We start from the raw sequence: 26,633 nt of genomic DNA on the forward strand, positions 1-26,633 counted from the left end.
AGATAATTACTATATGGGTTTCTATACCACTTTATGTACATCTATTAACAGCCTACCATGTTTTTGAATGCCAACACTGTTTCGGCTATCGACACCTCATGAGTGCAGTACAGAGCAGGCAAGAGAGACAAATCCCATAAATATCTATATATCCAATTTGATCCTGAGAAGAATATTGGTAGCAAGACATGTCGGTTTTAATGATGAAACCTGTTTATACAAGGGCGTCTCTACATGTTTGCCTGTTGCCACTGTCTATGCAGGCTTGGAACAAAAATTAGTTTTGTAAGCCAATTCAGTTTCCTTGTATATCTCGTGTTTGGTTCATGTCAAAAAGAGTTTAGTTTTGCACTCTTATATAGAAGCAAATGCCACCCTTTATTGGTGTGTAAGGTTTCTACTTGCCTCATCTGATTGTGACTTGATAGCGAATGAACTCTGTAAATTTGAACTTGGTCTTTTTTACTGAAGTAACATTTCAATGCAACACTGGCTCTAAAATACATATATGCATGTAATGACACATGCATGCACACATATATGCAAGAAAACGGGAGGCATATACCTACACTCATGCTCATAGATTAAACTTATATACTGTTTTTATAATTGCATATCTAACCTTTAGAAAATGAAATCGACCTATTAACAGTTACCAGATCCCAACAAATTTATTTAATGCTGTAGAAATGCAATAGAAAGTATATAGAAAATACCAGTACACAGTAGTATGGTAATGTGTAGCCTTGAATCACAGGCTATGATATATACACATAAATCAGTAAAAACATGCAAACACAGTAAATTAACATTAAATACAAAGCATGGCCACCTGACACAATAGCGGAGCTTGAGCAAAAACTTCATTTTTGGTTTTCTCCTAATCTATCATTGGTCTACCTTTTGGTATTGCTTTTGATTATCATACATTTGTTGACAACCTTCATGGTTTATAAAATATTTACAGACACAGCGAAAATATGATAAAGAAGCTGAAAACTGCAGGTTTAGGTTACAATGTCAGTGAAGGTGATACCACAGACAAGTTTGGTAAGCAACTTGTAACTTTGTTATTATTTCACCTATGGGTTTTGTTAAGCATTTCCTCATTTTAAGATTTCTAATAATTATTGTAATAATAGCAGCTTCATGGTTTTAAAAGCTATCTCGTTGTGCTTTCTGAAAGCTTTCTGCTTTTTGTTTCAATAGCCTTTTCATAATACATTCTCTTTGTTCACAACTGTCAAGATGGACACAGCTAATAAAGTTTCTGTCAATAAACTGAACGTTCAAAGTATCTAAACAACAATAATGACCTTATTTTGTCTTCTTTTTAGTACTTTTATTGCATCAGATATAAGTCCTTGAATTATTTATATTCTAATGTTTTTAGTTGAAAAATAATACTCATCAATAAGTTTTAGTTTTCAACTTTTATCAATGATCGATTTTTGCAAATTTGTGTAATGCCAAAACAGTTTAATAAGCACTATCTTGTTTTTACATGAGTAGAATGTTGAGACTAACTTGGTTCGGGATGCTCTTTTTAATCTAGTATGAAGTAATTCAACGCAGCGTTGTTGATGCTAAACAATCATGTGAAAACTAAAGCTTTATTAGTAGCCAAGCTAGCAAAATTATCAAGGCTTTAAGTAACAATAAATAGTGCAGCTTATTTTTGCATTAACAATATCACTCAAGGTTATTTAAGTCATTCAATAACCTTGAGTGATGCCCAAACAACTTTTATCAGTAAATTATATAATATCTTATCAGAATTATTCTAATGCACTTCTTTGATGGCTTACTAAGGTGAGGTGGTTGAGCAATATTATGGTTTTAAATCCATAGACTCATTCAGAGAATTATTTTTATTGAATTACGTTATTGCTGTTTTAGGCAAGATCCCTATGCGCCACCTTGTGTACAGAGTACATGCACTTCCACAGAGTCTCCTTCCTCTTGTCTGGGACTTTGGTACCCTGCAGTCTGAAGGCTCAGCATCTCTGGTTGACAGTGTAGAAGGAGCCTACATCAAGCAGATGATCATACAATTTGTATATATTGTTTTATCTTAAGTATTATTATTTTACTACAATGCAATATAAAAGATAAAGTTACCTCATAAGCTACTCTATATTTTAAGGAAAGACTTTAGCAAAGCGCCAGAGATAATGTTGTTAATACATTCCTTTGAAAAGCATTTTTGTAATGCTAATGAAGTATTTTTAATGATAGGTTCTTGGCTGACATGGTAATTGCAGTGTGTAATGCTTAGATATGCAGCATGTATTTTCATTTGCAGCCAATACATAGCCGAATATGCTGTTTTAAATTCAAATAGTCAACTTATATTTCATCTATAAATTCAGGACGACAGCAAAGGTGATGAAGATATTCATTTTTCTCGAGAACAGACTCCAAAGCTAGCAGAACTTTTGGCCATATCTCAAAGGTTTATGAGAAAACAAAAGGTGAGATATATTGCTGTTTGAGGCAAATAACCATGCAGATAAGCAGAATTGCCTATTTTATAGCTTTATATATATATATATATATATATAGACGTCCAACATATACTACATATACTCATGTATTAGACGGATTTCTGGGATATGATTTCAAGGTAAAACTTTGGAGGTAGACTTATAAAAAAATAATGTTTATTGACATATTGCTGCTGAGTCAAATATGAATATAAAAAGAAAACTGTTATTACAAAGACAATATACACACCCCAGTGTGAAATCTAAGCAAATGCTCATATGATTGTTCTTCATCACATAAATGTTAAAGCTACTTCCCAAACATACTGTTATGAAATATCAGTAAAATGTGGTATATATTACTAGTAAACAAGTTTACAACAGAGTGCTCAATCATAACATGATAGGCATCATTGTTCTGCTTTACTGTTATATGCCTGCTTTGAGCATAACAAGTAGCATATTTGCGTAGCCATTAAGCAAAATTTTCTTACTGTAAATTTTGAATGGAGTTTATTTCATGTACATTTAAATAGACCTTGATAATAACTTTGCTTGTCACTCACTCGATTGTTTTTTTTGTTTGTTTACCAGTCATGGGATGGCAAACCTGTGATTGAGATTAGCTTGACTCATATTGTAGTGTGCAGTCATCACACAACTGATACCATAATCATGTTGACCCAGACATCATATAAATCATGTCAAGGAATTCTATTTGCTGAGAATAAATAACTTTGAAATTTCAAAGTGCAGTTTTTCATTTCGGAATAGCAAATTTTGATCCATATTCAACATTATTATTTCTGAATATTCTAGAATATTTTCCTTGCGTAATGCCTAAGATTATGCACCTGTTTGGCTTAAAATACCTATCGACTTACGCATGAGATCAACATATACATGAGTATATATGATGACTCTATTGAATGAGCTATAGCAAACCAAATTAACAGTTTGTCTTTTTAAATAGGCTCAAGTGCTATTTTTTTTACTTCACCAAATGTTGAATTAAACTGTAAACATGATCTACTTCTTAATTGTGTGCTATAAGTTGAGTTTTTTTTAGGATGAATGCAGCTTTGTGAGTCTAAGAGATGTTCAAAGGCTACTCGATGTTGCCAGCTGGTTCTACACTAAGCGGAAAGATTTTTTTCCGGTTATGGACAAGTATGTGCAAGCTGACCAATTCCTGGCTTTAGAGGAAAAAAAGAAAGAGGAGGACTTGTACAACAAGGTGAAAACAACAATGATAGAACTTGCATGAATTATTACTGATTAAAATTAGGCCAACTATTTCTGTACATTACTTTGATAAGTAAAGTTCAGCGATCATTACGTGTAGTTTGCATGTAAATAATTAGGGGTTAGCTAGGTGCGAAATCACACACTAAAGCTACCTTTACTAATGCTAGTGCATCCTAAATTTACTGGCATGCTAACACTTTGTCAGCAATCCATCTACACTCACCTTGAAGCTCAGCAAGTTGAATGTAATTACAGCTGTGAACAGCAGTTTTGTAAAATAAATAGTAATTAATTCTTCGGAGTAAGTTTTGTCCAATTTTAAAACTTGCGATTAGTTAATTGCTAGAACCTTATTCACTTCTTTTGCGCTTACAGCTTTCAGCCTAGCAATTCAGTGAGGAATATTCTTTTCTTATTATTTTGTACTTTCAGTCCAGTGATTCAGTGAGGAGTATTTATTTGTACTTTCAGCCCAGTGATTCAGTGAGGAGTATTCTTTTGTAGTTTCAGCCGAGTGGTTCAGTGAGAAGTATTATTTTGTACTTTCAGCCGAGTGGTTCAGTGAGGAGTATTCTTTTGTAGTTTCAGCCCAGTGATTCAGTGAGGAGTATTCTTTTGTAGTTTCAGCCCAGTGATTCAGTGAGGAGTATTCTTTTGTAGTTTCAGCCGAGTGGTTCAGTGAGAAGTATTATTTTGTACTTTCAGCCGAGAGATTCAGTGAGGAGTATTCCTTTGTACTTTCAGCCCACTGATTCAGTGAGGAGTATTCTTTTGTACTTTCAGCCGAGTGATTCAGTGAGGAGTATTCTTTTGTACTTTCAGTCCAGTGGTTCGGTGAGACGTATTATATTGTACTTTCAGCCGAGTGATTCAGTGAAGACTATTATTTTGTACTTTCAGTCCAGTGATTCAGTGAGGGGTATTTATTTGTACTCTCAGCCGAGTGATTCAGTGAGAAGTATTATTTTGTACTTTCAGCAGAGTGGTTCAGTGAGAAGTATTCTTTTGTACTTTCAGCCGAGTGGTTCAGTGAGAAGTATTATTTTGTACTTTCAGCCCAGTGATTCAGTGAGGAGTATTTTTTTGTACTTTCAGCCCAGTGATTTAGTGAGAAGTATTATTTTGTACTTTCAGCCGAGTGGTTCAGTGAGGAGTATTTTTTTGTACTTTCAGCCCACTGATTCAGTGAGGAGTATTCTTTTGTACTTTCAGCCGAGTGATTCAGTGAGGAGTATTTCTTTGTACTTTCAGCCCAGTGATTTAGTGAGAAGTATTCTTTTGTACTTTCAGCCGAGTGGTTCAGTGAGAAGTATTATTTTGTACTTTCAGCCGAGTGGTTCAGTGAGGAGTATTCTTTTGTACTTTCAGCCCACTGATTCACTTAGGAGAATTATTTTGTACTTTCAGCCAAGTGATTCAGTGAGGAGTATTTTTTTGTACTTTCAGCCCATTGATTTAGTGAGAAGTATTCTTTTGTACTTTCAGCCGAGTGGTTCAGTGAGAAGTATTATTTTGTACTTTCAGCCGAGTGGTTCAGTGAGGAGTATTCGTTTGTACTTTCAGCCCACTGAATCAGTGGGGAGTATTTTTTTGTACTTTCAGCCGAGTGATTTAGTGAGGAGTATTCTTTTGTACTTTCAGTCCAGTGGTTCAGTGAGAAGTATTATATTGTACTTTCAGCCGAGTGATTCAGTGAAGACTATTATTTTTGTACTTTCAGTCCAGTGATTCAGTGAGGGGTATTTATTTGTACTCTCAGCCGAGTGATTCAGTGAGGAGAATTATTTTGTACTTTTAGCCCGGTGATTCAGTGAGGAGTATTCTTTTGTACTTTCAGCCGAGTGATTCAGCGAGGAGTATTATTTTGTACTTTCAGCCCACTGATTTAGTGAGAAGTATTATTTTGTTCTTTCAGCCGAGTGGTTCAGTGATGAGTATTCTTTTGTACTTTCAGTCCAGTGGTTCAGTGAGGAGTATTCTTTTGTACTTTCAGGTCGTCGATTCAGTGAGGAATATCATTTTGTAATTTCAGTCCAGGGATTCAGAGAGGAGTATTCTTTTGTACTTTCAGTCCAGTGACTCAGTGAGGAGTATTCTTTTGGTACTTTCAGTCCAGTGGTTCAGTGAGGAGTATTATTTTGTACTTTTAGCATAGTGATTCAGTGAGGAGTATTATTTTGTACTTTCAGTCCAGTGATTCAGTGAGGAGAATATTTTTGTACTTTAAGCCAAGTCCTTCAGTGAGGAGAACTCTTTTGTACTTTCAGCACAGTGATTTAGTGAGAAGTATTCTTTTGTACTTTCAGCCGAGTGGTTCAGTGAGAAGTATTATTTTGTACTTTCAGCCGAGTGGTTCAGTGAGGAGTATTATTTTGGTACTTTCAGCCCACTGATACAGTGAAGAGAATTCTTTTGTACTTTCAGCCCAGTAATTCAGTGAGGAGAATTCTTTTGTACTTTCAGTCCAGCGATTCAGTGAGGAGTATTCTTTTGTACTTTCAGTCCAGTGATTCAGTGAAGAGTATTTATTTGTACTTTCAGCCGAGTCATTCAGAGGAGAACTCTTTTGTACTTTCAGCCCAGTGATTCAGTGAGGAGTATTATTCTGTACTTTCAGCCCAGTGATCCAGTGAGGAGTATTCTTTTGTACTTTCAGCCCATTGATTCAGTGTGGAGTATTCTTTTGTACTTTCAGTCCAGCGATTCAGCGTGGAGTATTCTTTTGTACTTTCAGTCCAGTGATTCAGTGTGGAGTATTCTTTTGTACTTTCAGTCCAGTGATTCAGTGAAGAGTATTTATTTGTACTTTCAGCCGAGTCATTCAGAGGAGAACTCTTTTGTACTTTCAGCCCAGTGATTCAGTGAGGAGTATTATTCTGTACTTTCAGTCCAGTGATCCAGGGATGAGTATTCTTTTGTTTTTTCAGCCCATTGATTCAGTGTGGAGTATTCTTTTGTACTTTCAGTCCAGTGATTCAGTGTGGAGTATTCTTTTGTACTTTCAGCCCAGTGATTCAGTGAGGAGTATTCTTTTGTCCTTTCAGTCCAGTGATTCAGTGAGAAGTATTATTTTGTACTTTCAGACTAGTAATTTATTGAGGAGTATTCTTTTGTACTTTCAGCCCATTGATTCAGTGAGGAGTATTCTTTTGTACTTTCAGTCCAGTGATTCAGTGAGGAGTATTATTTTGTACTTTCAGTCCAGTAATTCAGTGAGGAGTATTCTTTTGTACTTTTAGCCCAGTAATTCAGTGAGGAGTATTCTTTTGTACTTTCAGACTAGTAATTCATTGAGAAGTATTCTTTTGCACTTTCAGCCCAGTGATTCAGTGAGGAGTATTCTTTTGGCGGTTGGTGTTTGCTACCTTGCACGCCTAGAAATTTTGACCAGACAAGCTTATGCAAAATCTGTCAGTTCAAGTATCTGCCATCTGATGGGAGGAAACAGTGGCATGGATGGCGCTGACTGCTTGCTTCAGCAAGTTAATATGTAAGAATGCCATTGTCGAAGCGCTAGAGTTTTATATGATATTCGATACTTGTGCAGTTATCTTCAGAAAATGAGTAAAACTAAACCCAGAAAGGTTTTGTCAGTAATTAACTATGTTTCGAATAATTTATAATTGTTTACAGAATTCTCTCGCATTTGAACGCTTAGCTCTATACACATGTATATATATATATATATATATATATATATATATATATATATATATATATATATATATATATATATATTCAAATACAAACAACATTACTGTCAGCAACAACCTATGTAAGAATATTTATCTTCAATTATATCTAGCCAGTATTAGGAGTCTGTTAATCTTTATATATAAATCTCATAATTTGTCTGTCCGGCCATAACGAATTAAATCTAGTACTGAAAAAGGCGCTTCCTACTGGATTTGAGCTCACAAAGATTGCAACCGCAAGTTTGTTATTTATAAGTCTAAGCTGTTCTTACCATTACCTTCGCTCTTATTATATACCATACATGTCTTTTGCAGTTGCACACGCTAAAGTATTAATTAATACAGTGCGCCCTTGCGTTACAATGTACCTGTTAAGATTTTTTTTACCTCAATACATGGAACACAATGGTTGTTTGTCCTCGCCGCATGAGGGCGAATCAAATTTTACTTTTTTTTCGCCATGCGATAGCAACAGAAGTTTCTCTCGAAGTTAAAATTAGGCAGCCAGTGTACTGATTACGACGAAATAAGAAAAAGCCAATATGTTGTTTGACAAAATTCGTTATGCGACGCATGAACGAGATATACAGTGCTCACTATCTTAGTTCAGCGTCATTCGTCATAAATTATAGTGAAAAAAAATTCAAAAACAAATAAATGATATGATTTTAGCCTATGCCAATGTTGAAGTTTAGTTTAGTAAAATACATACTAAAACTTAGCTTTAAGTATATGTTTAGCTATCTCTGTTTAGCGTTATTAGTTATAAGTTGTCCTGAAAACAAATTCAGAAACAGATAAGGGATAAAGTTTTGGCCTATGACAAAATTGAAGTTTAGTAAAATACATACCAAAACTTAGCTCTAAGTTTGTGCTTTGTAAGCTAAATTCATTCAAGGTAATTTATGTATGTTTATGTCATACATCTGTCTCGAAGGTGAGAACTCGTTACGGTATGTACTGCAAGTAGCAAATTGTAATGTTACAATTTATGGCAGATCATAACCACTAAATACACTTAAGTTAGTGTAAGTAACTATAGTTATTAAAGGTAACGTATTGTTTTGTTACTAATTTTTAATATACAATAACCAATAATATGTATTTAAAATTTTGGTGATTTTCACCAAGGGTTGTTCACATTAGATAAATACTATGGGTTTCTGTACCACTTTGTATGATATTTTCGCCTTACTATGCCTACACCGAAACAAAATAAAATCGTATACTTGTTTTTCATTAATTTTTAAATTATTTACAATTAAAAGCCAAATGTTTTTTATTGTAATTGTAGCAAAACAGGCTATTATATAGCCATTACTAGCTAATTATTTTACATTTACATTTAAACACCTTTACAGTTTTTTTTATTTTCTTTTTTGATTTATTTCAACATAGCAGTTAAAGTTACAGTTACAGATGTTTGAAAAAGTTTGAAAACCTTTGCACTTAGTTGATTTTTTCTCTTAATTCACTTAAACTGCGCAAAAAACTTTTCTCACGGTGTGAAGTTTAAAAGTTAGAGCGGTAAATGCTGTATATGTTATATAAAAGTAATTTTTTGTGAAAAAACTTTATTACCCAGGCATTCACCTAGTATGTTAATATTGTTGATTTCAACGAGATAACTTTGTTTGTGTTCGCGATGGGTGTGTGTGTCTTCCAAATTGGTATGTTACGGGAATGTCAAATCAACCCCGTAGATTTTTTGACAGCTGGTGGATAGAACGCTGACCTATTGGTGAAATCTATTAACATCAAGCATTTCAAAAATATTAAATATATCCATCCTTATTTTTAACAATACGATGAATACTACTATGTGCTCTAGATTCACTTGATAGAAAATTTAATAAGTTTATAATAAATAATCTCAATTGTCTCATTAGAAAGAATAACCTATGTTAGCTGCCATTTTGAGTTTTTATAAATCTGGATTTATAGCAGATTTTGCTGATTTTTAAACAACAAATTTTGCTGTTTAGGTTGATTTTAATTGGTGTTAAATCAGACTCAAGTATATATGAAATTAGCAAAAATTTCTAAAGCATTTAGCCTAATTGATATCTGTTGACAGGTGCCAGGACCTGTTTGCCAATGAAGTTGTTGACCCAGAGCAACACAAGAACATAGCCAAGAACAAAGCACTCAAAGAGAATGTCTTCATGATGATAGTCTGCATAGAGACAAGGATTCCTCTCTTTGTCATTGGAAAGCCTGGCAGTTCAAAGTCACTCTCTAAATCAATGGTTGTTGATGCCATGAAAGGAGATGGTTCAAAAAAGACATTTTTCAGAGCTCTAAAGAATGCAAGTTAAATTAGTCCAGTTTTTAAATTTTATGTTTCAATAAGATGCGTGTGCAAGGTTGCCAAAAATAATTTGGCATGAGAAGTGTCATATACCAATTTTACTATTATTTTACTATCATTGACAAGGGAAGTTTACATCTATATATATATATATATATATATATATATATATATATATATATATTTATATATATATATATATATAAATCTCAAAGTTTGTCTGTGTGTGTACTTCAGTATTTTAATAGCTATAGCTATTAAAATTAGCAGTATGCGAGCGTTTAATTCCAAGATTTTAATAGCTATAGCTATTAAAATCTTGGAATTGAACGCTCGCATACTGCTTGATTTCAACTCACAAAGATCACAACTGCAAGTTTCAAACCTTGCCTTTCGCCATTAAGCTACATTGTTCTTACGGTTCTATAGCTCTAATCACACGCCGTATACCCTCTTCTCAATTTTCACGCTAAATGACGTATTTAATGAAACTCTATTAATTCTAGGAAACGCGATGCTGTTTTGTGTTTTTGTGACATCTAACTATGGCTTTTTGTATGGTTCAACTACTAAGTCAGTAAAGGCTTATACTTTTCATGCGGACAATTGTCTAATCTCGAGCAATAAGGGTCTTTTCATTCTCTCTCTATTCAGTCAAACAAAGAGATCCCGATATCTCATTTTTACTGTTGTACCCGTATCAAGAGATGCCAGTATCGTCGTATTCAAAGTTTTGATGGATAGCTTCTGGTGGAACAGTAACCTTTTTTATATACACACACTTCTATGCAAAAACTTTTAATTATTAATTCAATATATTCAAGATTTTTATTTTGTTTTTTTCAGTTCGTATTAATTATACCATTACCAAAACAGACATTAGCAAAACAAACTTAATTTTGCAATTACTTGCTAATTCTTTCACATTTTAACATTTTATAGTTGTTTTATTTTGTTTCTTAATTTTTTTGATCTGCACAAAACATTTTTCTTGTGATATGAAGTTTGAAAGTTACAGTTATTTGACAAAGTTATGAAAACCTTAACAGATGTTTTTTATTTTCTCTCCAATTATTTTAACTGCACAAAAAACTTTACTCAGGATATGCAGTTTGAAAGTTAGAATGGCAAATATTGTTATTTATATATGTTACATGTAAATACAATGAAATTTTCTGTGCAAAGATTTATTACCCGGGCAGCGCCGGGCATTCAGCCAGTATTTTTTACAAAAGCTAGTTTAAACAGTTTCAGCATTTTGTTTCTTTGATTTGATATTTTCTGCAAATATTGAAATAGATGAAACATTAAGTGAAACGTGCCAAATCAGTAGCTAGTGCAAAGCCAGTTGTCTGAGATGCTGACAACTTAGAATAGGAACAGGATTTCTACAGCTACTTAGCAGTACATGTATACTAATCATTGTTTGTAGTTATATATTGATAATACAGTTTAGAGGTAAATAAGGAAAGTTATATTGAGTGTAGATTATCCCATTTTTATCACCTGGTTTTTTGTTTTCAAAACTTGCATTGCTTGAAATTTATTAAAAATATCATCAATATTATTAACAGTTTTTATGGGTAATATTGGTAACATATAATGAAAAATGCCTAATTAGTAAGTGATATATAGACTATAATTGTTTAAAATTACTTGTAAAATTCATGAAATAATTATCAGTTTACTACAGGAATGTACGTGTACTTTATTACCACTGTCGTTGCAGACTTACGTTGTGTCCTTCCAATGCAGTCGCCATGCCACTCCGTCAGGAATCGTCAACGTATTCAAAGAGTGTGCGTCCTTTCAGGATAGTCAAGATTTGGATAAGTTTGTATCGGTCGTCGTTCTTGATGAAGTTGGGTTGGCTGAGGACTCAGAGAACATGCCCTTAAAGGTAGCATATTATAGCTCCAACAGAAGACATGCCCTTACAGGTAGCATATTATGGCTTATACAAAGAAAATGCCCTTAAAGGTATACTATTATGGATCATACAGAAAACATACCCTGAAAGGTAGCATATTATGGATCATACAGAGAACATGCCCTTAAAGGTAGCATATTGTGGCTCATACAGAGAACATGCCCTTAAAAGTAGTATATTATGGCTTATACAGAGAACATGCCCTTAAAGGTAGCATATTATGGCTTATACAGAGAACATGCCCTTAAAGATAGCATATTGTGGCTCATACAGTGAACATGCCCTTAAAGGTAGCATATTGTGGCTCATACAGAGAACATGCCCTTAAAGGTAGCATATTATGGCTTATACAGAGAATATGCCCTTAAAGGTAGCATTTTTTGGCTCATACAGAGAACATGCCCTTAAAGGTAGCATATTGTGGCTTATACAGAGAACATGCCCTTAAAGATAGCATATTGTGGCTCATACAGTGAACATGCCCTTAAAGGTAGCATATTGTGGCTCATACAGACAACATGCCCTTAAAGGTAGCATATTATGGCTTATACAGAGAGCATGCCCTTGAAGGTAGCATATTGTGGCTCATACAGAGAACATGCCCTTAAAAGTAGCATATTATGGCTTATACAGAGAGCATGCCCTTGAAGGTAGCATATTGTGGCTCATACAGAGAACATACCCTTAAAGGTAGCATATTGTGGCTCATACAGAGAACATGCCCTTAAAAGTAGCATATTATGGCTTATACAGAGAGCATGCCCTTAAAGGTAGGATATTGTGGCTCATGCAGAGAACATTTCCTTAAAGGTAGCATATTATGGCTCATACAGAGAACATGCCCTTAAAGGTAGCATATTATGGCTCATACAGAGAACATGCTCTTAAAGATAGCATATTATGGCTCATACAGAGAACATGCCCTTAAAGGTAGCATATTACAGCTCATACATAGAACATGCCCTTAAAGATAGCATATTGTGGCTCATACAGAGAACATGCCCTTAAAGGTAGCATATTATGGCTTATACAGAGAACATGCCCTTAAAGATAGCATATTGCGGCTCATACAGAGAACATGCCCTCAAAGGTAGCATATTATGGCTCATACAAAGAACATGCCCTTAAAGATAGCATATTATGGCTCATACAGAGAACATGCCCTTAAAGGTAGAATATTACAGCTCATACAGAGAACATGCCCTTAAAGGTAGCATATTATGGCTCATACACAGAACATTCCCTTAAAGGTAGCATATTATGGCTCATACAGAGAACATTCCCTTACAGGTAGCATATTATGGCTCATACAGAGAACATTCCCTTAAAGGTAGCATATTGTGGTTCATACAGAGAACATGTCCTTAAAGGTAGCATATTGTGGCTCATACAGAGAACATACCCTTAAAGGTAGCATATTATGGCTCATACAGTTTTATTTTTATCAAATTATGTGGAAGCTCCAAATTGGAGTTCATATTTTTCCCAAGTTACACTTAAATTGCTGCTTGCTTACCTTAATTTGCTTGGCCTTAAACCCGCAAGCTCTTAAAAGTGGCTGGTCAAGATTTTCCATTATTTACTCATACCTACATGTAGATGAGGCATGGCATCTCTTCTAACTATTTATCAACTTTTGACAAATAGTTGGAAGAAATGTGTTTAGCAGTAGGAATCCTGTTTAAAACCTCTGAATGCTAAGTTGTCGTCAACTTGCAGGTAACTTCAACTCATTGCCACCAACAAGTCAACTATCTACTTCAGCCGAAGTAGAAAAATCTATTTGTCTCAGCTGCATTATTTTAAGAAAGAAAAACCTGCGGAAAATTTAAAACAATCCGTCAACTCAGCATTTAAATTTGCAAAACCTTTTTTCAAAATTATTTAAATACAAGAGTTTTCATGAACGTCTTTGGTTAAATTACTAATCTACAGTCATTCTAATGCTGATTTTGCTATTAAAGGTTGTTCATTTTCCCCTTTACATGTAACATAGTTTTTGCTTTTGCTTAGTTGATAATTTTTTAGATATTGGTGAACCAGCTTATTCTGTCCAAGAAAAATCTTTACAGGTTTTGTAAGTTATTGAGTATTTTTTGATATACTGAATAACAATGAATTGTTTTGGCATTCTAAACCCTCTCATGCTTTCATTAGACACAAGCTTTGTCTCAAGAACCAAACAGTCTGTATAGCATATTTTAAAGTGAAGCCTTTTTATTTATGCTATTCCTTTTTTGATTTTTCGGTTTCTAAACGGTTCGGTTCATATCTTTCAACCATGTTCTAGGCTTTGCACCCTTTGCTAGAGAATGGATGTGTTGGAAATGAAGAGCCTGCCCCACACAAAAGGTGTGCTTTCATAGGCATATCTAACTGGGCTCTTGATCCTGCTAAAATGAACCGTGGAATTTTCATACAGATTGGTTCACCCGATGATAATGAATTGGAGATCATTGCAAGGTATCAGCAGATATGAGCTATATCACTTGTATATAGCTCATATCAGTTTGTATATATTGCTGAAAGTATACCTAATTTTATATTTAAAAGCCAAGACATGTATACTAACTTACTAAGCACATGATATGATAAAGTTATATTTGTTATTGTAGAAATGCAGTTGTTATTAAATGGTATTAGAGTTACTAAAAACGAAGCGTCAGTGTTTAAATTATTTTTAGGGAGATCTGCCGATCATCTAAAGCGTTGTACAGTAATGTGGATCAGTTCATTGGTAACCTTGCCAAAACGTATCAAGAGATCTGCAAAGCTAAAAAACCGGAAGGAAGAGATATGACTGAGTTTTTGGTCTGAGAGACTTTTACAGGTATCATCTATGTATATAAATCTCAAAGTTTTTTGCTGTCTATAACTGTTTAAATTTTGGAATAATAAGCTTGCTTCGTGCTGGAATTGAAGTCAAGAAGATTTCAACTGCAAGTCTCTAACGGCGCATAGAATCACCAAGCTGTGCAGTTCTTACAATTCTGTTGTTATCATATACCGTATACCTTTTTCTTGATTGCACACGCTAAATTACGTATCAATTGACACATTGCACCTACGGGTTACAATGCCCATTTTATATAATTTTTTTGCCAAACTATGAAACAAGATGCTTTTTCCTACTCACCGTGCTAAGGCTAATTTGTATTCCACCATACGATGTCAACAAAAATTTCAGGCATATTTACCTAGTCAAATATAGAAATGAATTGAACCGCTCAAGTTTAGTAAAACTAAAAATGGTGATAACTATTTGTAAGCAGCCTAAACAACCCTTTTTTGTGAGCTGTTCAGTAAAATTTAAAATTAAAGTTATCTTTTTTAAACATTTTCGTAAGGTTGCTGATAGAAAACTTGGGACAACATCATTATTTAATTTTTAGAAACTGCTCCAGATGATGAAAAATTAAAATTTTAGGTTTTGATGAATGCGATTGAACTCCTTTAGGAAACTTTCGCATTTTGTATTACTGGAAGACGGGTGAAAACATTTTTGAAGTAGAAATGTTTTTCTTTAATTTAATAGATCAATGAAAGATTGTTTTGTTCAATAAAGTATTAGATTGTTTCAAGAAAGAATATGAAAAACTGCATTTCTCAAAGTGGTTTTCTTAAAGACTAGCTATTTTTTTATTTGACAAGTATCATAAGATTTGTCAAGTCAAATTAAGAAACATCATATGTGGAGTGGAATAGTAAGTCAGCATTTTTCGTTTCAAATATCACTATATAACTAATAACTAATATATATATAACTAAAAGTGTTTTCAACAAAATTAGTGATCAAACGTTTTCTTTTTAAAAGTTTATTGCCAGGTAATAAACTTAGTGGTTTTTAATTGTCTCAAAATCTCAAAAAATTTAGGTAAAACATTGTATAAGTTTCAGTAGGCATAAACAATGAAGGAAACCGAATGATTTAAATAGCCTTAAATTATTTTTATTTCAGTCTAATGAAAATGGTGGTCGGCTTTGCACGGCAAACAGGCAAACTAAACAAGAATCAACTAGAACACAGTGTCAAGAGGAACTTTGGAGGCTTTGACCCAGAGGACAGGCAATTTCAACCTATGGATATATTCATAAAACACTGCCCTACTTTTGAGCAACTTGACGACGGTTATGATGGCATGCCAGCAACTGACTCTATTGGGCTTATTAAAGCTGGTCTGGCTGGCACCGGCAGCACGTACGTTAAAAACCACAATAAGCAACACGTGCATCGACATTCCTTCAAAAAATATCTTTAAAAACTAAACTAACATGAAATTTTAAAGTAATTACCAGTTGGCTTTGTCTAGGAGGACAAAGCTGAGATATAAATGGGTTTCTGAGAAAAGTCGACTATAATTTGCCACTAGCAAAATGCTTAAGATCCAAAGTTGCAGTTCAGACACTCACAACTGGTTTATTCTGTTTGATAAACTTAGAATAAGTTGATTTTATTAGTACCTCAGTAAAAGTTTAAAACTTTATACAGTTTAATATAGGTAGAAATGTTTATAATTACTTCAGTAAGAGTTTATAACTCTATTTAGTTTAACATAGGTAGAGGTGTCTATAAGTACCTCAGTAACAGTTTATAACTCTATATAGTTTAATATAGGTTAGAGTGATTATAAAGGCCTCAGTAACAGTCTATAACTGTACATAGTTTAATATACTTAGAAGTGTTTATAAGTACTTCAGTAACAGTTTATAAATCTATATAATTTAAAATACTTAGAAGTGTTTATAAGTACCTCAGTAACAGTTTATAAATCTATATAATTTAACAAAGGTAGAAGTGTTTATAAGCATATCAGTAAAAGTATATCTTTATATAGTTTAATATAGGCAGAAATGTTTATAAGTACCTCAGTAAGAGTTTAAAACTCTATATAGTTTAATATAGGTAGAAGTGTTTATCAGTACCTCAGTAACAGTTTATAACTCTATATACAGTCAAACATGGATTACTCGAACTTTACGGGACCGAGCAAAATATTCGAATTATCAGAGCGTTCAAGTTATCAGAGCACTGTCACAAGTCCGTGTATTTACTTATTTATTAGTAGATACGTTTCAGATATTTTATGCATTCAGTTCCAATATTATTATATTAGTTAGACTATTCACTAGTTTTTTAGTTAGATTATAGTTTCTTTGCATTCCTTTTTATTTTTTTATTGAACACTGCTTTTTAGTTAGTTTACTTGCAGTGGTACCTTGTGGAAAACATATTGTAAAATATGACTATTGATTACCACAATAAAGATTGCTCATATATATACATGTGCATATACAAACTATAATATAAATCAGAAGCGCAAATGGCTTGTTTCAAATTAAATGCTTCTAATGTAAATATAGAGATATAGAGATTTTTCTATCACTTGACATTGGTTTGTTGTTTGAGGTGATGTTACTGCCAGGAAGTTTTTTAGATTGACATTGGCAAAACTTAATCGTTGTTAAAATGCTCAAAAGAAAAGACATCTTTTTCTTCTGAGCGTTTTACCCACGACCAATTTTGCCGATTTTTCTTGAAGTTTATGCAAAGATCACCTCACTTTACTTTGCTTCTGGAGGGCGATCGCTAAGCGGATGTTTGGTATAAATCAAATTTCACTAACCAATTAAAAAAGTCGTTGACAAAAATATTTTGTCGATAGTGGTAATAACGACGCTTATGAATTACGAAAAGTTGAGGTTTACCTCTATGGCTTGGAATAAAATGATTTTCTAAAGCGATAACAACCGTTTTATTAGCCGTTGCAAAAAAAAAAGTTTGAGTTAACAGTGTTGAGTGCGAGTTGTCTATAGCAATTTGTCATTACGTGGGAACGGACCAAATAAACCGTTCGAGTTAACCATGTGTTCGAGCTTTCCGTGGGCGAGTTATCCAGGTTTGACTATAGTTTAATATAGGTAGGAATGTTTATAAGTACATACTTCAGTAACAGTGTATATCTTTATTGAGTTTAATATAGAAGTGTTTATAAGTACCTCAGTAACAGTTTATAACTCTATATATAGTTTAACATACGTAGAAGTGTTTATAATTACCTTAGCTGGAGTTTCTAACTCAATATAGTTTAGTATAGGTAAAAGTGTCTATAAGTACCTCAGTAACAGTTAATAACTCTATATAGTTTAATATAGGTAGAAGTGCTTATAAGCATCTCGGTAACAGTTTATAACTCTATATAGTTTAACATATGCAGAAGTGTTTATAAGTACCTTAATTAGAGTTTCTAACTCAATATAGTATAAAATATAGGTAAAAGTGTCTATAAGTACCTCAGTAACAGTTAATAACTCTGTATAGTTTAATATAGATAGAAGTGTTTATAAGTACCTCAGTATCAGTTTATAAATCTATATAGTTTAACATATGTAGAAGTGTTTATAAGTACCTTAATTAGAGTTTCTAACTCAATATAGTTTAATATAGGTAAAAGGTTTTATAAGTACCTCAGTAATAGTTTAAAATTTTATATAGTTTAATACAAGTAGAAGTGTTTATAAGTAACTCAGTAACAGTTTATAACTCTATATAGTTTAATGTAGGTAGAGGTGTTTATAAGTACCTCGGTAACAGTGTATATCTCTATTGAGTTTAGTATAGGTAGAAATGTTTATAAGTAAAAGTTTATACCTCTATATACAGTCAAACATGGATAACTCGAACTATACGGGACCGAGCGAAAGTGTTCGAATTATCAGAGCGTTCAAGTTATCAGTGCACTGTCACAAGTCCGTGTATTTACTTATTTATTAGTAAATACGTTTCAGATATTTTATGCATTCAGTTCCAATATTATTATATTAGTTAGAATATTCACTAGTTTTTTAGTTAGATTATAGTTTCTTTGCATTCCTTTTTATTTTTTTATTGAACACTGCATTTTAGTTAGTTTACTTGCCGTGGTACCTTGTGGAAAACACATTGTAAAATATGACTATTGATTGCCACAATAAAGATTGCTCATATATGTACATGTACATATACAAACTATAATATAAATCAAAAGCACAAATGGCTTGTTTCAAATTAAATGCTTCTAATGTAAATATAGAGATATAAAGGTTTTCCTATCACTTGCCATTGGTTTGTTGTTTGAGGTGACGTTACTGCCAGGAAGTTTTTTAGATTGACATTGGCAAAACTTGATCGTTGTTAAAATGCTCAAAAGAAAAGACATCTTGTTCTTTTGAGCGTTTTATCCACGATCAATTTTGCCGATTTTTCTTGAAGTTTATGCAAAGATTACCTCACTTTACCTTGCTTCCGAAGGGTGATCGCTAAGCGGATGTTTGGTATAAATCAAATTTCGCCAACCCTTTAGAATAGTCGTCGAGAAAAATATTTTGCTGATGGTGGTAATATCGACGCTTATGAATTACGAAAAGTTGAGTTTTACCTCTATGGCTTGAAAAAAAGTGATTTTCTAAATCGATTACAACCGTTTCGGTAGCCGTTTGGAAAAAAACAGTTCGAGTTAACAGTGTTGAGTTCGAGTTGTCTATAGCAATTTATCTTTCCGTGGGAACGGACCAAAGAGACCGTTCGAGTTAACCATGTGTTCGAGCTATCCGTTGGCAAGTTATCCATGTTTGACTGTAGTTTAATATAGGTAGAAGTGGTTATAGGTGACTAAGTAACAGTTTATAACTCTACATATTTTAATATAGGTAGAAATTTTTATAAGTACCTCAGTAACAGTTTATTACTCAATAGTTTAATATAGGTGGGAGTGTTTATATGTACCTCAGTAACAGTTTATAGCTCTCTATAGTTTAATATAGGTAAAATTGTTTATAAGTACTTCAGTAACAGTTTATTGTTCTATATAGTTTAACAAATGTAAAAGTGTTTATAAGCACCTCAGTAAATGTTTATAACTCTATATAGTTTAATTTAGGTAGAAGTGTTCATAGGTACCTCAGTAGCAGTTTATAACTCTATATAGTTTATTCTAAGTATAAGTGTTTATAAGTACTTCAGTAACAGTTTGTAACTCTATATAGTTTAATGTAGGTAGAAGTGTTTATAAGTACCTTAGTAATAGTTAATAACTCTATATAGTTTAATATAGGTAGAAGTGTTTATAAGTACCTCGGTAACAGTGTATATCTCTATTGAGTTAATATATGTAGAAGTGTTTATAAGTACCTCAGTAACAGTTTATATCTCTATATAGTTTAATATAGGTAGAAGTATTTATAAGTTCTTCAGCAACAATTTATAACTCTATATAGTTTAATATAAGTAGAATTGTTTATAATTACCTCAGTAACAGTTTATAACTCGATATTGTTTAATGTAGGTAAAAGTGTTTATAAGTACATCAGTAAAAGTTTATACATCTATATAGCCTAGTATTGGCAGATGTGTTAAATTGACTGCTGTTCAATATGCCTACTCTTAGTTTGGTTAAACTTCATCACTACTAACTAGGCTGTTGTGTAAATGGCTACTGTAGTATATCTATTTCTTGTAAATATGTTTATCATAATTGCATGTACATACACATATTATGCGTTTAGGGCAGACAGTCGCTACATGCTGATACTAACAGAAAGCCTGAGTGTCCTCAATGTGATCCTCGATGAGTTTTGTGCACAAAACCTGGAGCCTAAGGTTGTGTTTGGTAGCAGATTCAGTGATGACATCTCATATACTCAGGTATACTTTTATTAGCCTTTTCAGGTACCGTTTTTATGCCTTGGTACATGATAAATTAGGCCCTTTTTTGACAAGGCGGCAAACCTACAATAAACCTAAACTTGTGCATGGTACTCGATCATGGTTTTGAGTTCCTTTAGGGTCTGAGTTGAAGGGATTTTTCTTTTGACACTTTTGCTTTTTGTAGGAGTAATGTAGCTTTAAAGGTTCTAAACCTGCCTTAAGATAAAACACACAAACATAAGTTTTTAAAAATCTGGTCAGGATTCATTTTTACTTTTAAAACGATCTTTTTTATAACAACACGCTATTATTTGTTATTGTATGAAACTTTCCATCTAATCACTAACAGTATAACATATATATTTTATTATTTAATAATTTCTTTTGTATTGTTATATGAGAAAATGTCTATGTGGAAAGGTTAATAATATTCAAAATGTTCAAGTCCTAAAGCAATGTTGGCTTGAAAAATATGGCGGTAAATGGCTAATGATTAATATACTTGAACAAATCATTTCGGTCGATCCAAAATTTGCCATATTAATTGGTGATGGAGTATTTCAGATAGAGAGTTAGATTTTTCATGCTATAAAAGCAATTATACATATGTACTATTATCTGGAACAAGTAATTTAATGGTTACAAACTAAAGATAAACATTAAGATAACCTCATGGTATAATATGCAAATGACTCTAAAATGCATGATAAAAAACATTTTAGGTTCGCTAGAATATATCCTAAAAGGAAGATTGTTAGAGCTACTGATATCTTGCACATCTTATTTTATTTTGTTATGGCTGTTTTGCTATTGTCGTTGGCTAAAAGAATAAGCATTTTGTTTCTGAAAATAATCAGTATCTGAAAGTTTATTTGTATTAAAATAAACTGGCAGTGATAAAATACGCCAAATAGATAAATAAAACACATGCAAACATAAAATTAATAGGTTGCATATGCATGTGTTCTGAATTTGTGTGTGGTTATAGTCGTGAAGAGCAAGAGGTTCTATGACCTAGAACTAAGATTTTTAATAAGGCAATGCATTTTGTTAAATATAACTAATCGTACAAGTAATGCTTTGGATTTTTCTGCATCCATGATTTCAGATGCAAGTTCAATGGGTAAAGCTCCACTCTATAAGTACAAATAAAAAATTAACAGGATTTAAATGTGCTTCAATATTTTATTCTTCATCTGTCTGAAGTCATGGTTAGCTTAAAAGATTGCTTTGTACGGGATTCAAACTCATTAAGTTCATAAGTTGGAATCATGAATTCTTTATCACACATTTTTATTATTTGGGCTTTATTTGTACAAAATTATTTTATTTTGTATTTATTTTGCCAAAGTATTAGCAAATTATAAGAATGAAAATATGAAAAGTAGATCTTAAGTATGCTAGCAACAGGTTTTTACTATTCAGTTATCAAGTAGGTGACATGAAAACTGTCAAATTTTAGCTAATTGTAAATAAAATTAGGACTTACATTACATCAATAATTAGAAGTAAAAACCAAAGTAGCCCTGTATTTGGGCTGAGAATATAAAAAACTCATGATACCAGCCATTTATTTTGTTTACTTACAAATTATTTTTCAAAGTTTTGAGTGATCAGTTTTTTTACACTGCAAGGTCTTCAAAGCTGTTTCTGTTTCATACACGATACTATCATATAAAAATACAAATTTCTTCAAGTAGATTTTCAGTTGCAAATAACTTAAAACAACTGATAAAATTGATACAAACTGAGAAAACACAATAAAAATCATGAATGTTCTAAATAGCTGATAACAATGAGTAAATAAAAGTGTATGTATAAAAAAGGTTACTGTTGCAGCAAAAGCTATCCATCAAAATTTTGAATACAACAACATTAGTATCTGTCGATACTGAGAAACGAGATATGAAACTAAATAAACCAGTGAAGCACCTGAGTGTATTTTGTCTGACCGAACGTACGGAGAATGTACATATTTAGCATATGCAAAAAGTACATATTTAGTTTATAGCCTGCACATGATAACAATAGATGAGATAGTTTGGAATAATAAAAAACTGCTTAGCTTAGCGGTTAGATGCGGCGGTTTAAAGACTACCAATTTTGGAAGTCACAAAGTTCAATTATAGTGGATCTTTTATTGATTGATTTTGATCGCTATAACTGGACATAGAAATTTATATATAAAAATTGGTAATCTAAAAAGGTAAAAATTGATTCTTCTTATATTCTATAATAAAATAAATTAAATTTAAATATATGATAAGTTTTGTTTGATGAAATATTTGGTACAGGCCATTGCTTTAACAACTTTAATCACACTGGGAAACATTACACAGAGTTAAAAGTGTTTGCAAGTTAATTTTTCTATTTATAGTGGAGAGAACAATGTAAAACTATATTTTTGAGTGTGTATAAAGATCACATGATGTCATCACTAAACTTCAACCTGGTACAGCCGGTTCACCTTTATTGTCTAATTTCAAAGTTTCAAGGATCTTTTCAAAGCGGATTTAAATCAAACGTAAATGTGAAAACCTTGATTTCCTGAATTATTTTCAGATTTAGCTAGCAATAAGCTATATAAAATTATGCTTGAACTTAATTTTCTAAGTTAGATATTTAAAGACATTCTTCAAATCAATTTTATAGCTAAATATCTAGTCAAATTATAAATATATACATATATGTATATTTATATCTATATACAAATATATATAAACATATATATTTATAACTATCTAGAATATAACTTTTGGAGTTTTTTGATCTATTTCAAAATGACCAACAACTTTGTAGATAAAAAATTTTAAATATGTAATTTTTCAGGTCGAATTCAAACAAAAAAAGTAGCTAGAATAATGTAGCGTGATAATGATTTATACCTTTCTTAAATTGGTTTTATACAACGTTTCATGGTGATAGTCAGGGATTTTTAAGAAGGTAATAACGTATAATCAGTAATAACCCATAATCGATGAAAAAAAATTTAATTCTACAATTATTGTAACAATTATTTGTTCGGCATATCTATTACTCATCTATTACATAATATGTCCTGCCTAAAACTTAGTTATTTAAAAATTTAGTTCTCAGTTTTTAAAACACAAATTCACTAATGTTAACAAGTCAGTCACTAATGTTAACAAATATATCCTACTCATAAGCATGTGGAAGATAAATTACTAACCTCTTAAGACTTGAGACGCTTTGCACTTCAAATACATGTATAAATATTTTTTGTTGCAGAAATTCTGTTTAGCTCTATAGCTTTCACAATTGCAAACCGGTTTTGCTGTTATTAGTATTAGGATATACTCTGTTACTTCGGCATGCAACTTCTGCGCAATTTTCTGCAACATAAAATATAAGGACTGAGTTTATTAGTGCTACGTTAGCCAGTCATTAGAAGAAGCCCAAGTTATCTTATCTGGCTTTCTATTTGCAACATAAATGTATGTCAGGTGTGCCACAACGTCTACCGAATAAAAATGTGCATGGACATGGGAAGGCCAGTAATCCTACTCAACCTTGATGATCTCTATGAAAGCCTTTATGAGACACTCAATCAATATTTTTCTACGTGGGGAAATAAGAAGTTTGTGGACCTTGGTCTCGGAACCCACAGAGTGAAAGCTTATGTTCATGACTCATTCAGGTGATTTTAACAAATATAAATTGAACGTCAGATATTTGAAGGATCATTCCTCGCTTTGTTTTATTTAGGGCTCTAACCCACTTTTCATAGATATACTGAAATCAACCTACTGCTAAATTTGAATATGTGTATATTAAAAGTTCTGTTTTAGACTTGTGCTGATAGCAGAGAAGAGCAAAGTACACTCACAGTTTCCTACCCCTCTAATAAACCGACTAGAGAAGCACTACATGTCAGCTACATCCTTCCTTGACGAGGGCCAGAAAGGAGTCAGAGACAGGCTAGAGAAGTGGATGCAAAAATTCTGTAAACCTAAAAAGACTTTAAGGTTAGCATTTACTTTTTAATCTCTCATCAATATATATACTAGAAATTCCACTGTCATACAGCCCACTACCAAAGTGATAATAGAGAAAGAAAGGGTACTGCTGATTGAGGAATGCAATATTTGCAGTCAAATGGCACTGCAGGGCAATAGGAGAACTGCAATGGTAGCTGTAATAGTAGATGTAATGTACTGGGTGTTATTATGTACAACAAACAGCAACAATGAAAGGAAAACTTTATGTTTATATCTCTCCCATGCAATAGGAGAAATGCAATATTAGAAGTAAAAGGGAAAGCTGCTGTAATATACACAAGCTGGGGGGCTGTATGTCATTGGTCATAGCAACCAATATCAAGAAGTTGTGATATTTATCTAGATTTCTGTATTTATATGTAAAAGATTTTGCTGAATTTAAAAATCTAAACATATTTTAGCTGGTATTTAGATTTTCACATATGGCACACCGTTGGTCACTATATACTTTGATCTTGTAAATTCAAATGATTATTCTTGTAACTAAATCTTATAATAATCTTATAAAATCAAATAATTATTCTTACAATTAAATACTGTAATAATCTAATAGAATTATTAGAAAAATATCATTGTCATTTCCTTTACTTTACCCGCTTTGGACATCAGTTGTAATACCATTATCTACTCATTATAAGTGTCCAAAATGTCAGTTACTTTGAAATCGGCAAAAAAGAAACTATTACTTTTCTGTACTTTCACCTTAATTACAGAAACCTCCGGCAAACAGACAATGCCATAGACTGATGAAATGTGCACGATTTTCTCGTGAAATGTGCACGATTTAAAATTTATACTATCTGTCGCACGGCTTTATTGGCGTTTTGCTTGCGGGTCTTAATTTTGATTTAAAAAGCTTGTCAGGTTTTAATGGCGATTTTAGGCCAAATTAATCTGTCTAGTTATGTATTATCTGACAATACATACAATATCCGACAATAACCGACAATATCTGACAATCTACGATATCCTAAAACTTACCCATCTGATCAGATGGGTAAGTTTTAGGATATTGTCTCAGCTTTTCAAAGACTTGGTAACATATTTAAATAGGTTTATATGTGTTTTCCATCATTATTATACTTAAACGACTCTACACAAAGATTGTTTAATTCTTTGATGAGATTTCGGTACAAGGACTTGGTTACGGCGGATAATTTTTTGGGAGTTGTGTGCGCATATGCATTTATCATAAAGCTCCCAAACAATCGCTTCGCTCGTGTTTAGTCGTGAGATGAACTAACAATTTTTTACTAAATATTCTTGCGGCGCTATAACATTGTGTCACGCCCAGCGCTCAAAATGCTGACAACCTGACAACACCCTGATGAACACAAAATGGGAAAAAACAATGTAAATATCGCAAAAAGGTTTTAGTACTAATTTGTCTAGTTTTAATATATGCAACTCTTAAAGTTCATAGTTATTTTCTAATTTTAATTTCTTTAAAATGACATGTACAAATGAGTATATATATATATATATATATATATATATATATATATATATATATATATATATATATATATATATATATATATATATATATATACTCATTTGTACATGTCATTTTAAAGAAATTAAAATTAGAAAATAACTATGAACTTTAAGAGTTGCATATATTAAAACTAGACAAATTAGTACTAAAACCTTTTTGCGATATTTACATATATATATATATATATATATATGTAATATATATATATATATTACATATATATACATTATATATATTATATTATTATATTATATATATATATATACATTATATAATATATATAATATATATATATAATATATATATAATATATATATATAGTATATATATATATATTTACAATATATATATATACATATTCATGCTACAGACAGTACTGTTTCGGCTATTGAAGCCTCATCAATGCAGCTCAGAGCTTTGGCAAGGGACACAAATCCCATTACCAATATATATATATATATATATATATATATATATATATATATATATATATATATATATATATATATATATATATATATATATATATATATATATATATATATATATATATATACATCTACATACATTTATATCTTTATATACGCGTGTGGTTATAAAATGTTTGATTTATGTATGCATCTACATACGTGCGGCTGTCTATATTTATTTGTGTGTGCATAACTAACATAAAGAATAGGTAGGACTTGGCATTTGCCTGCTGTGAGATTTGATGATACGACCTTACCTCTCATCACACTGCCCTCTAAATGAATAGTACGGT

General features: G+C 32.2%; 1 protein-coding gene across 1 annotated transcript; it reads left to right on the top strand.

Annotated features, from left to right (window-relative positions):
• Window positions 1–980: 980 nt before the first annotated feature.
• LOC137398109 (E3 ubiquitin-protein ligase rnf213-alpha-like) lies at window positions 981–25,119 on the top strand. The gene is given in 16 exon segments (XM_068084217.1): window positions 981–1,050; window positions 1,900–2,057; window positions 2,373–2,474; window positions 3,556–3,723; window positions 4,395–4,568; window positions 7,052–7,224; window positions 9,507–9,738; window positions 11,470–11,640; window positions 13,961–14,133; window positions 14,355–14,476; window positions 14,479–14,500; window positions 15,629–15,868; window positions 20,212–20,350; window positions 23,818–24,011; window positions 24,163–24,339; window positions 25,086–25,119. Coding segments are annotated over 16 exon segments (2,349 nt in total).
• The last annotated feature ends 1,514 nt before the right edge of the window (window positions 25,120–26,633 follow it).

This window comes from Watersipora subatra, chromosome 6, assembly GCF_963576615.1.
Source record: "Watersipora subatra chromosome 6, tzWatSuba1.1, whole genome shotgun sequence".
NCBI lineage: Eukaryota > Metazoa > Bryozoa > Gymnolaemata > Cheilostomatida > Watersiporidae > Watersipora > Watersipora subatra.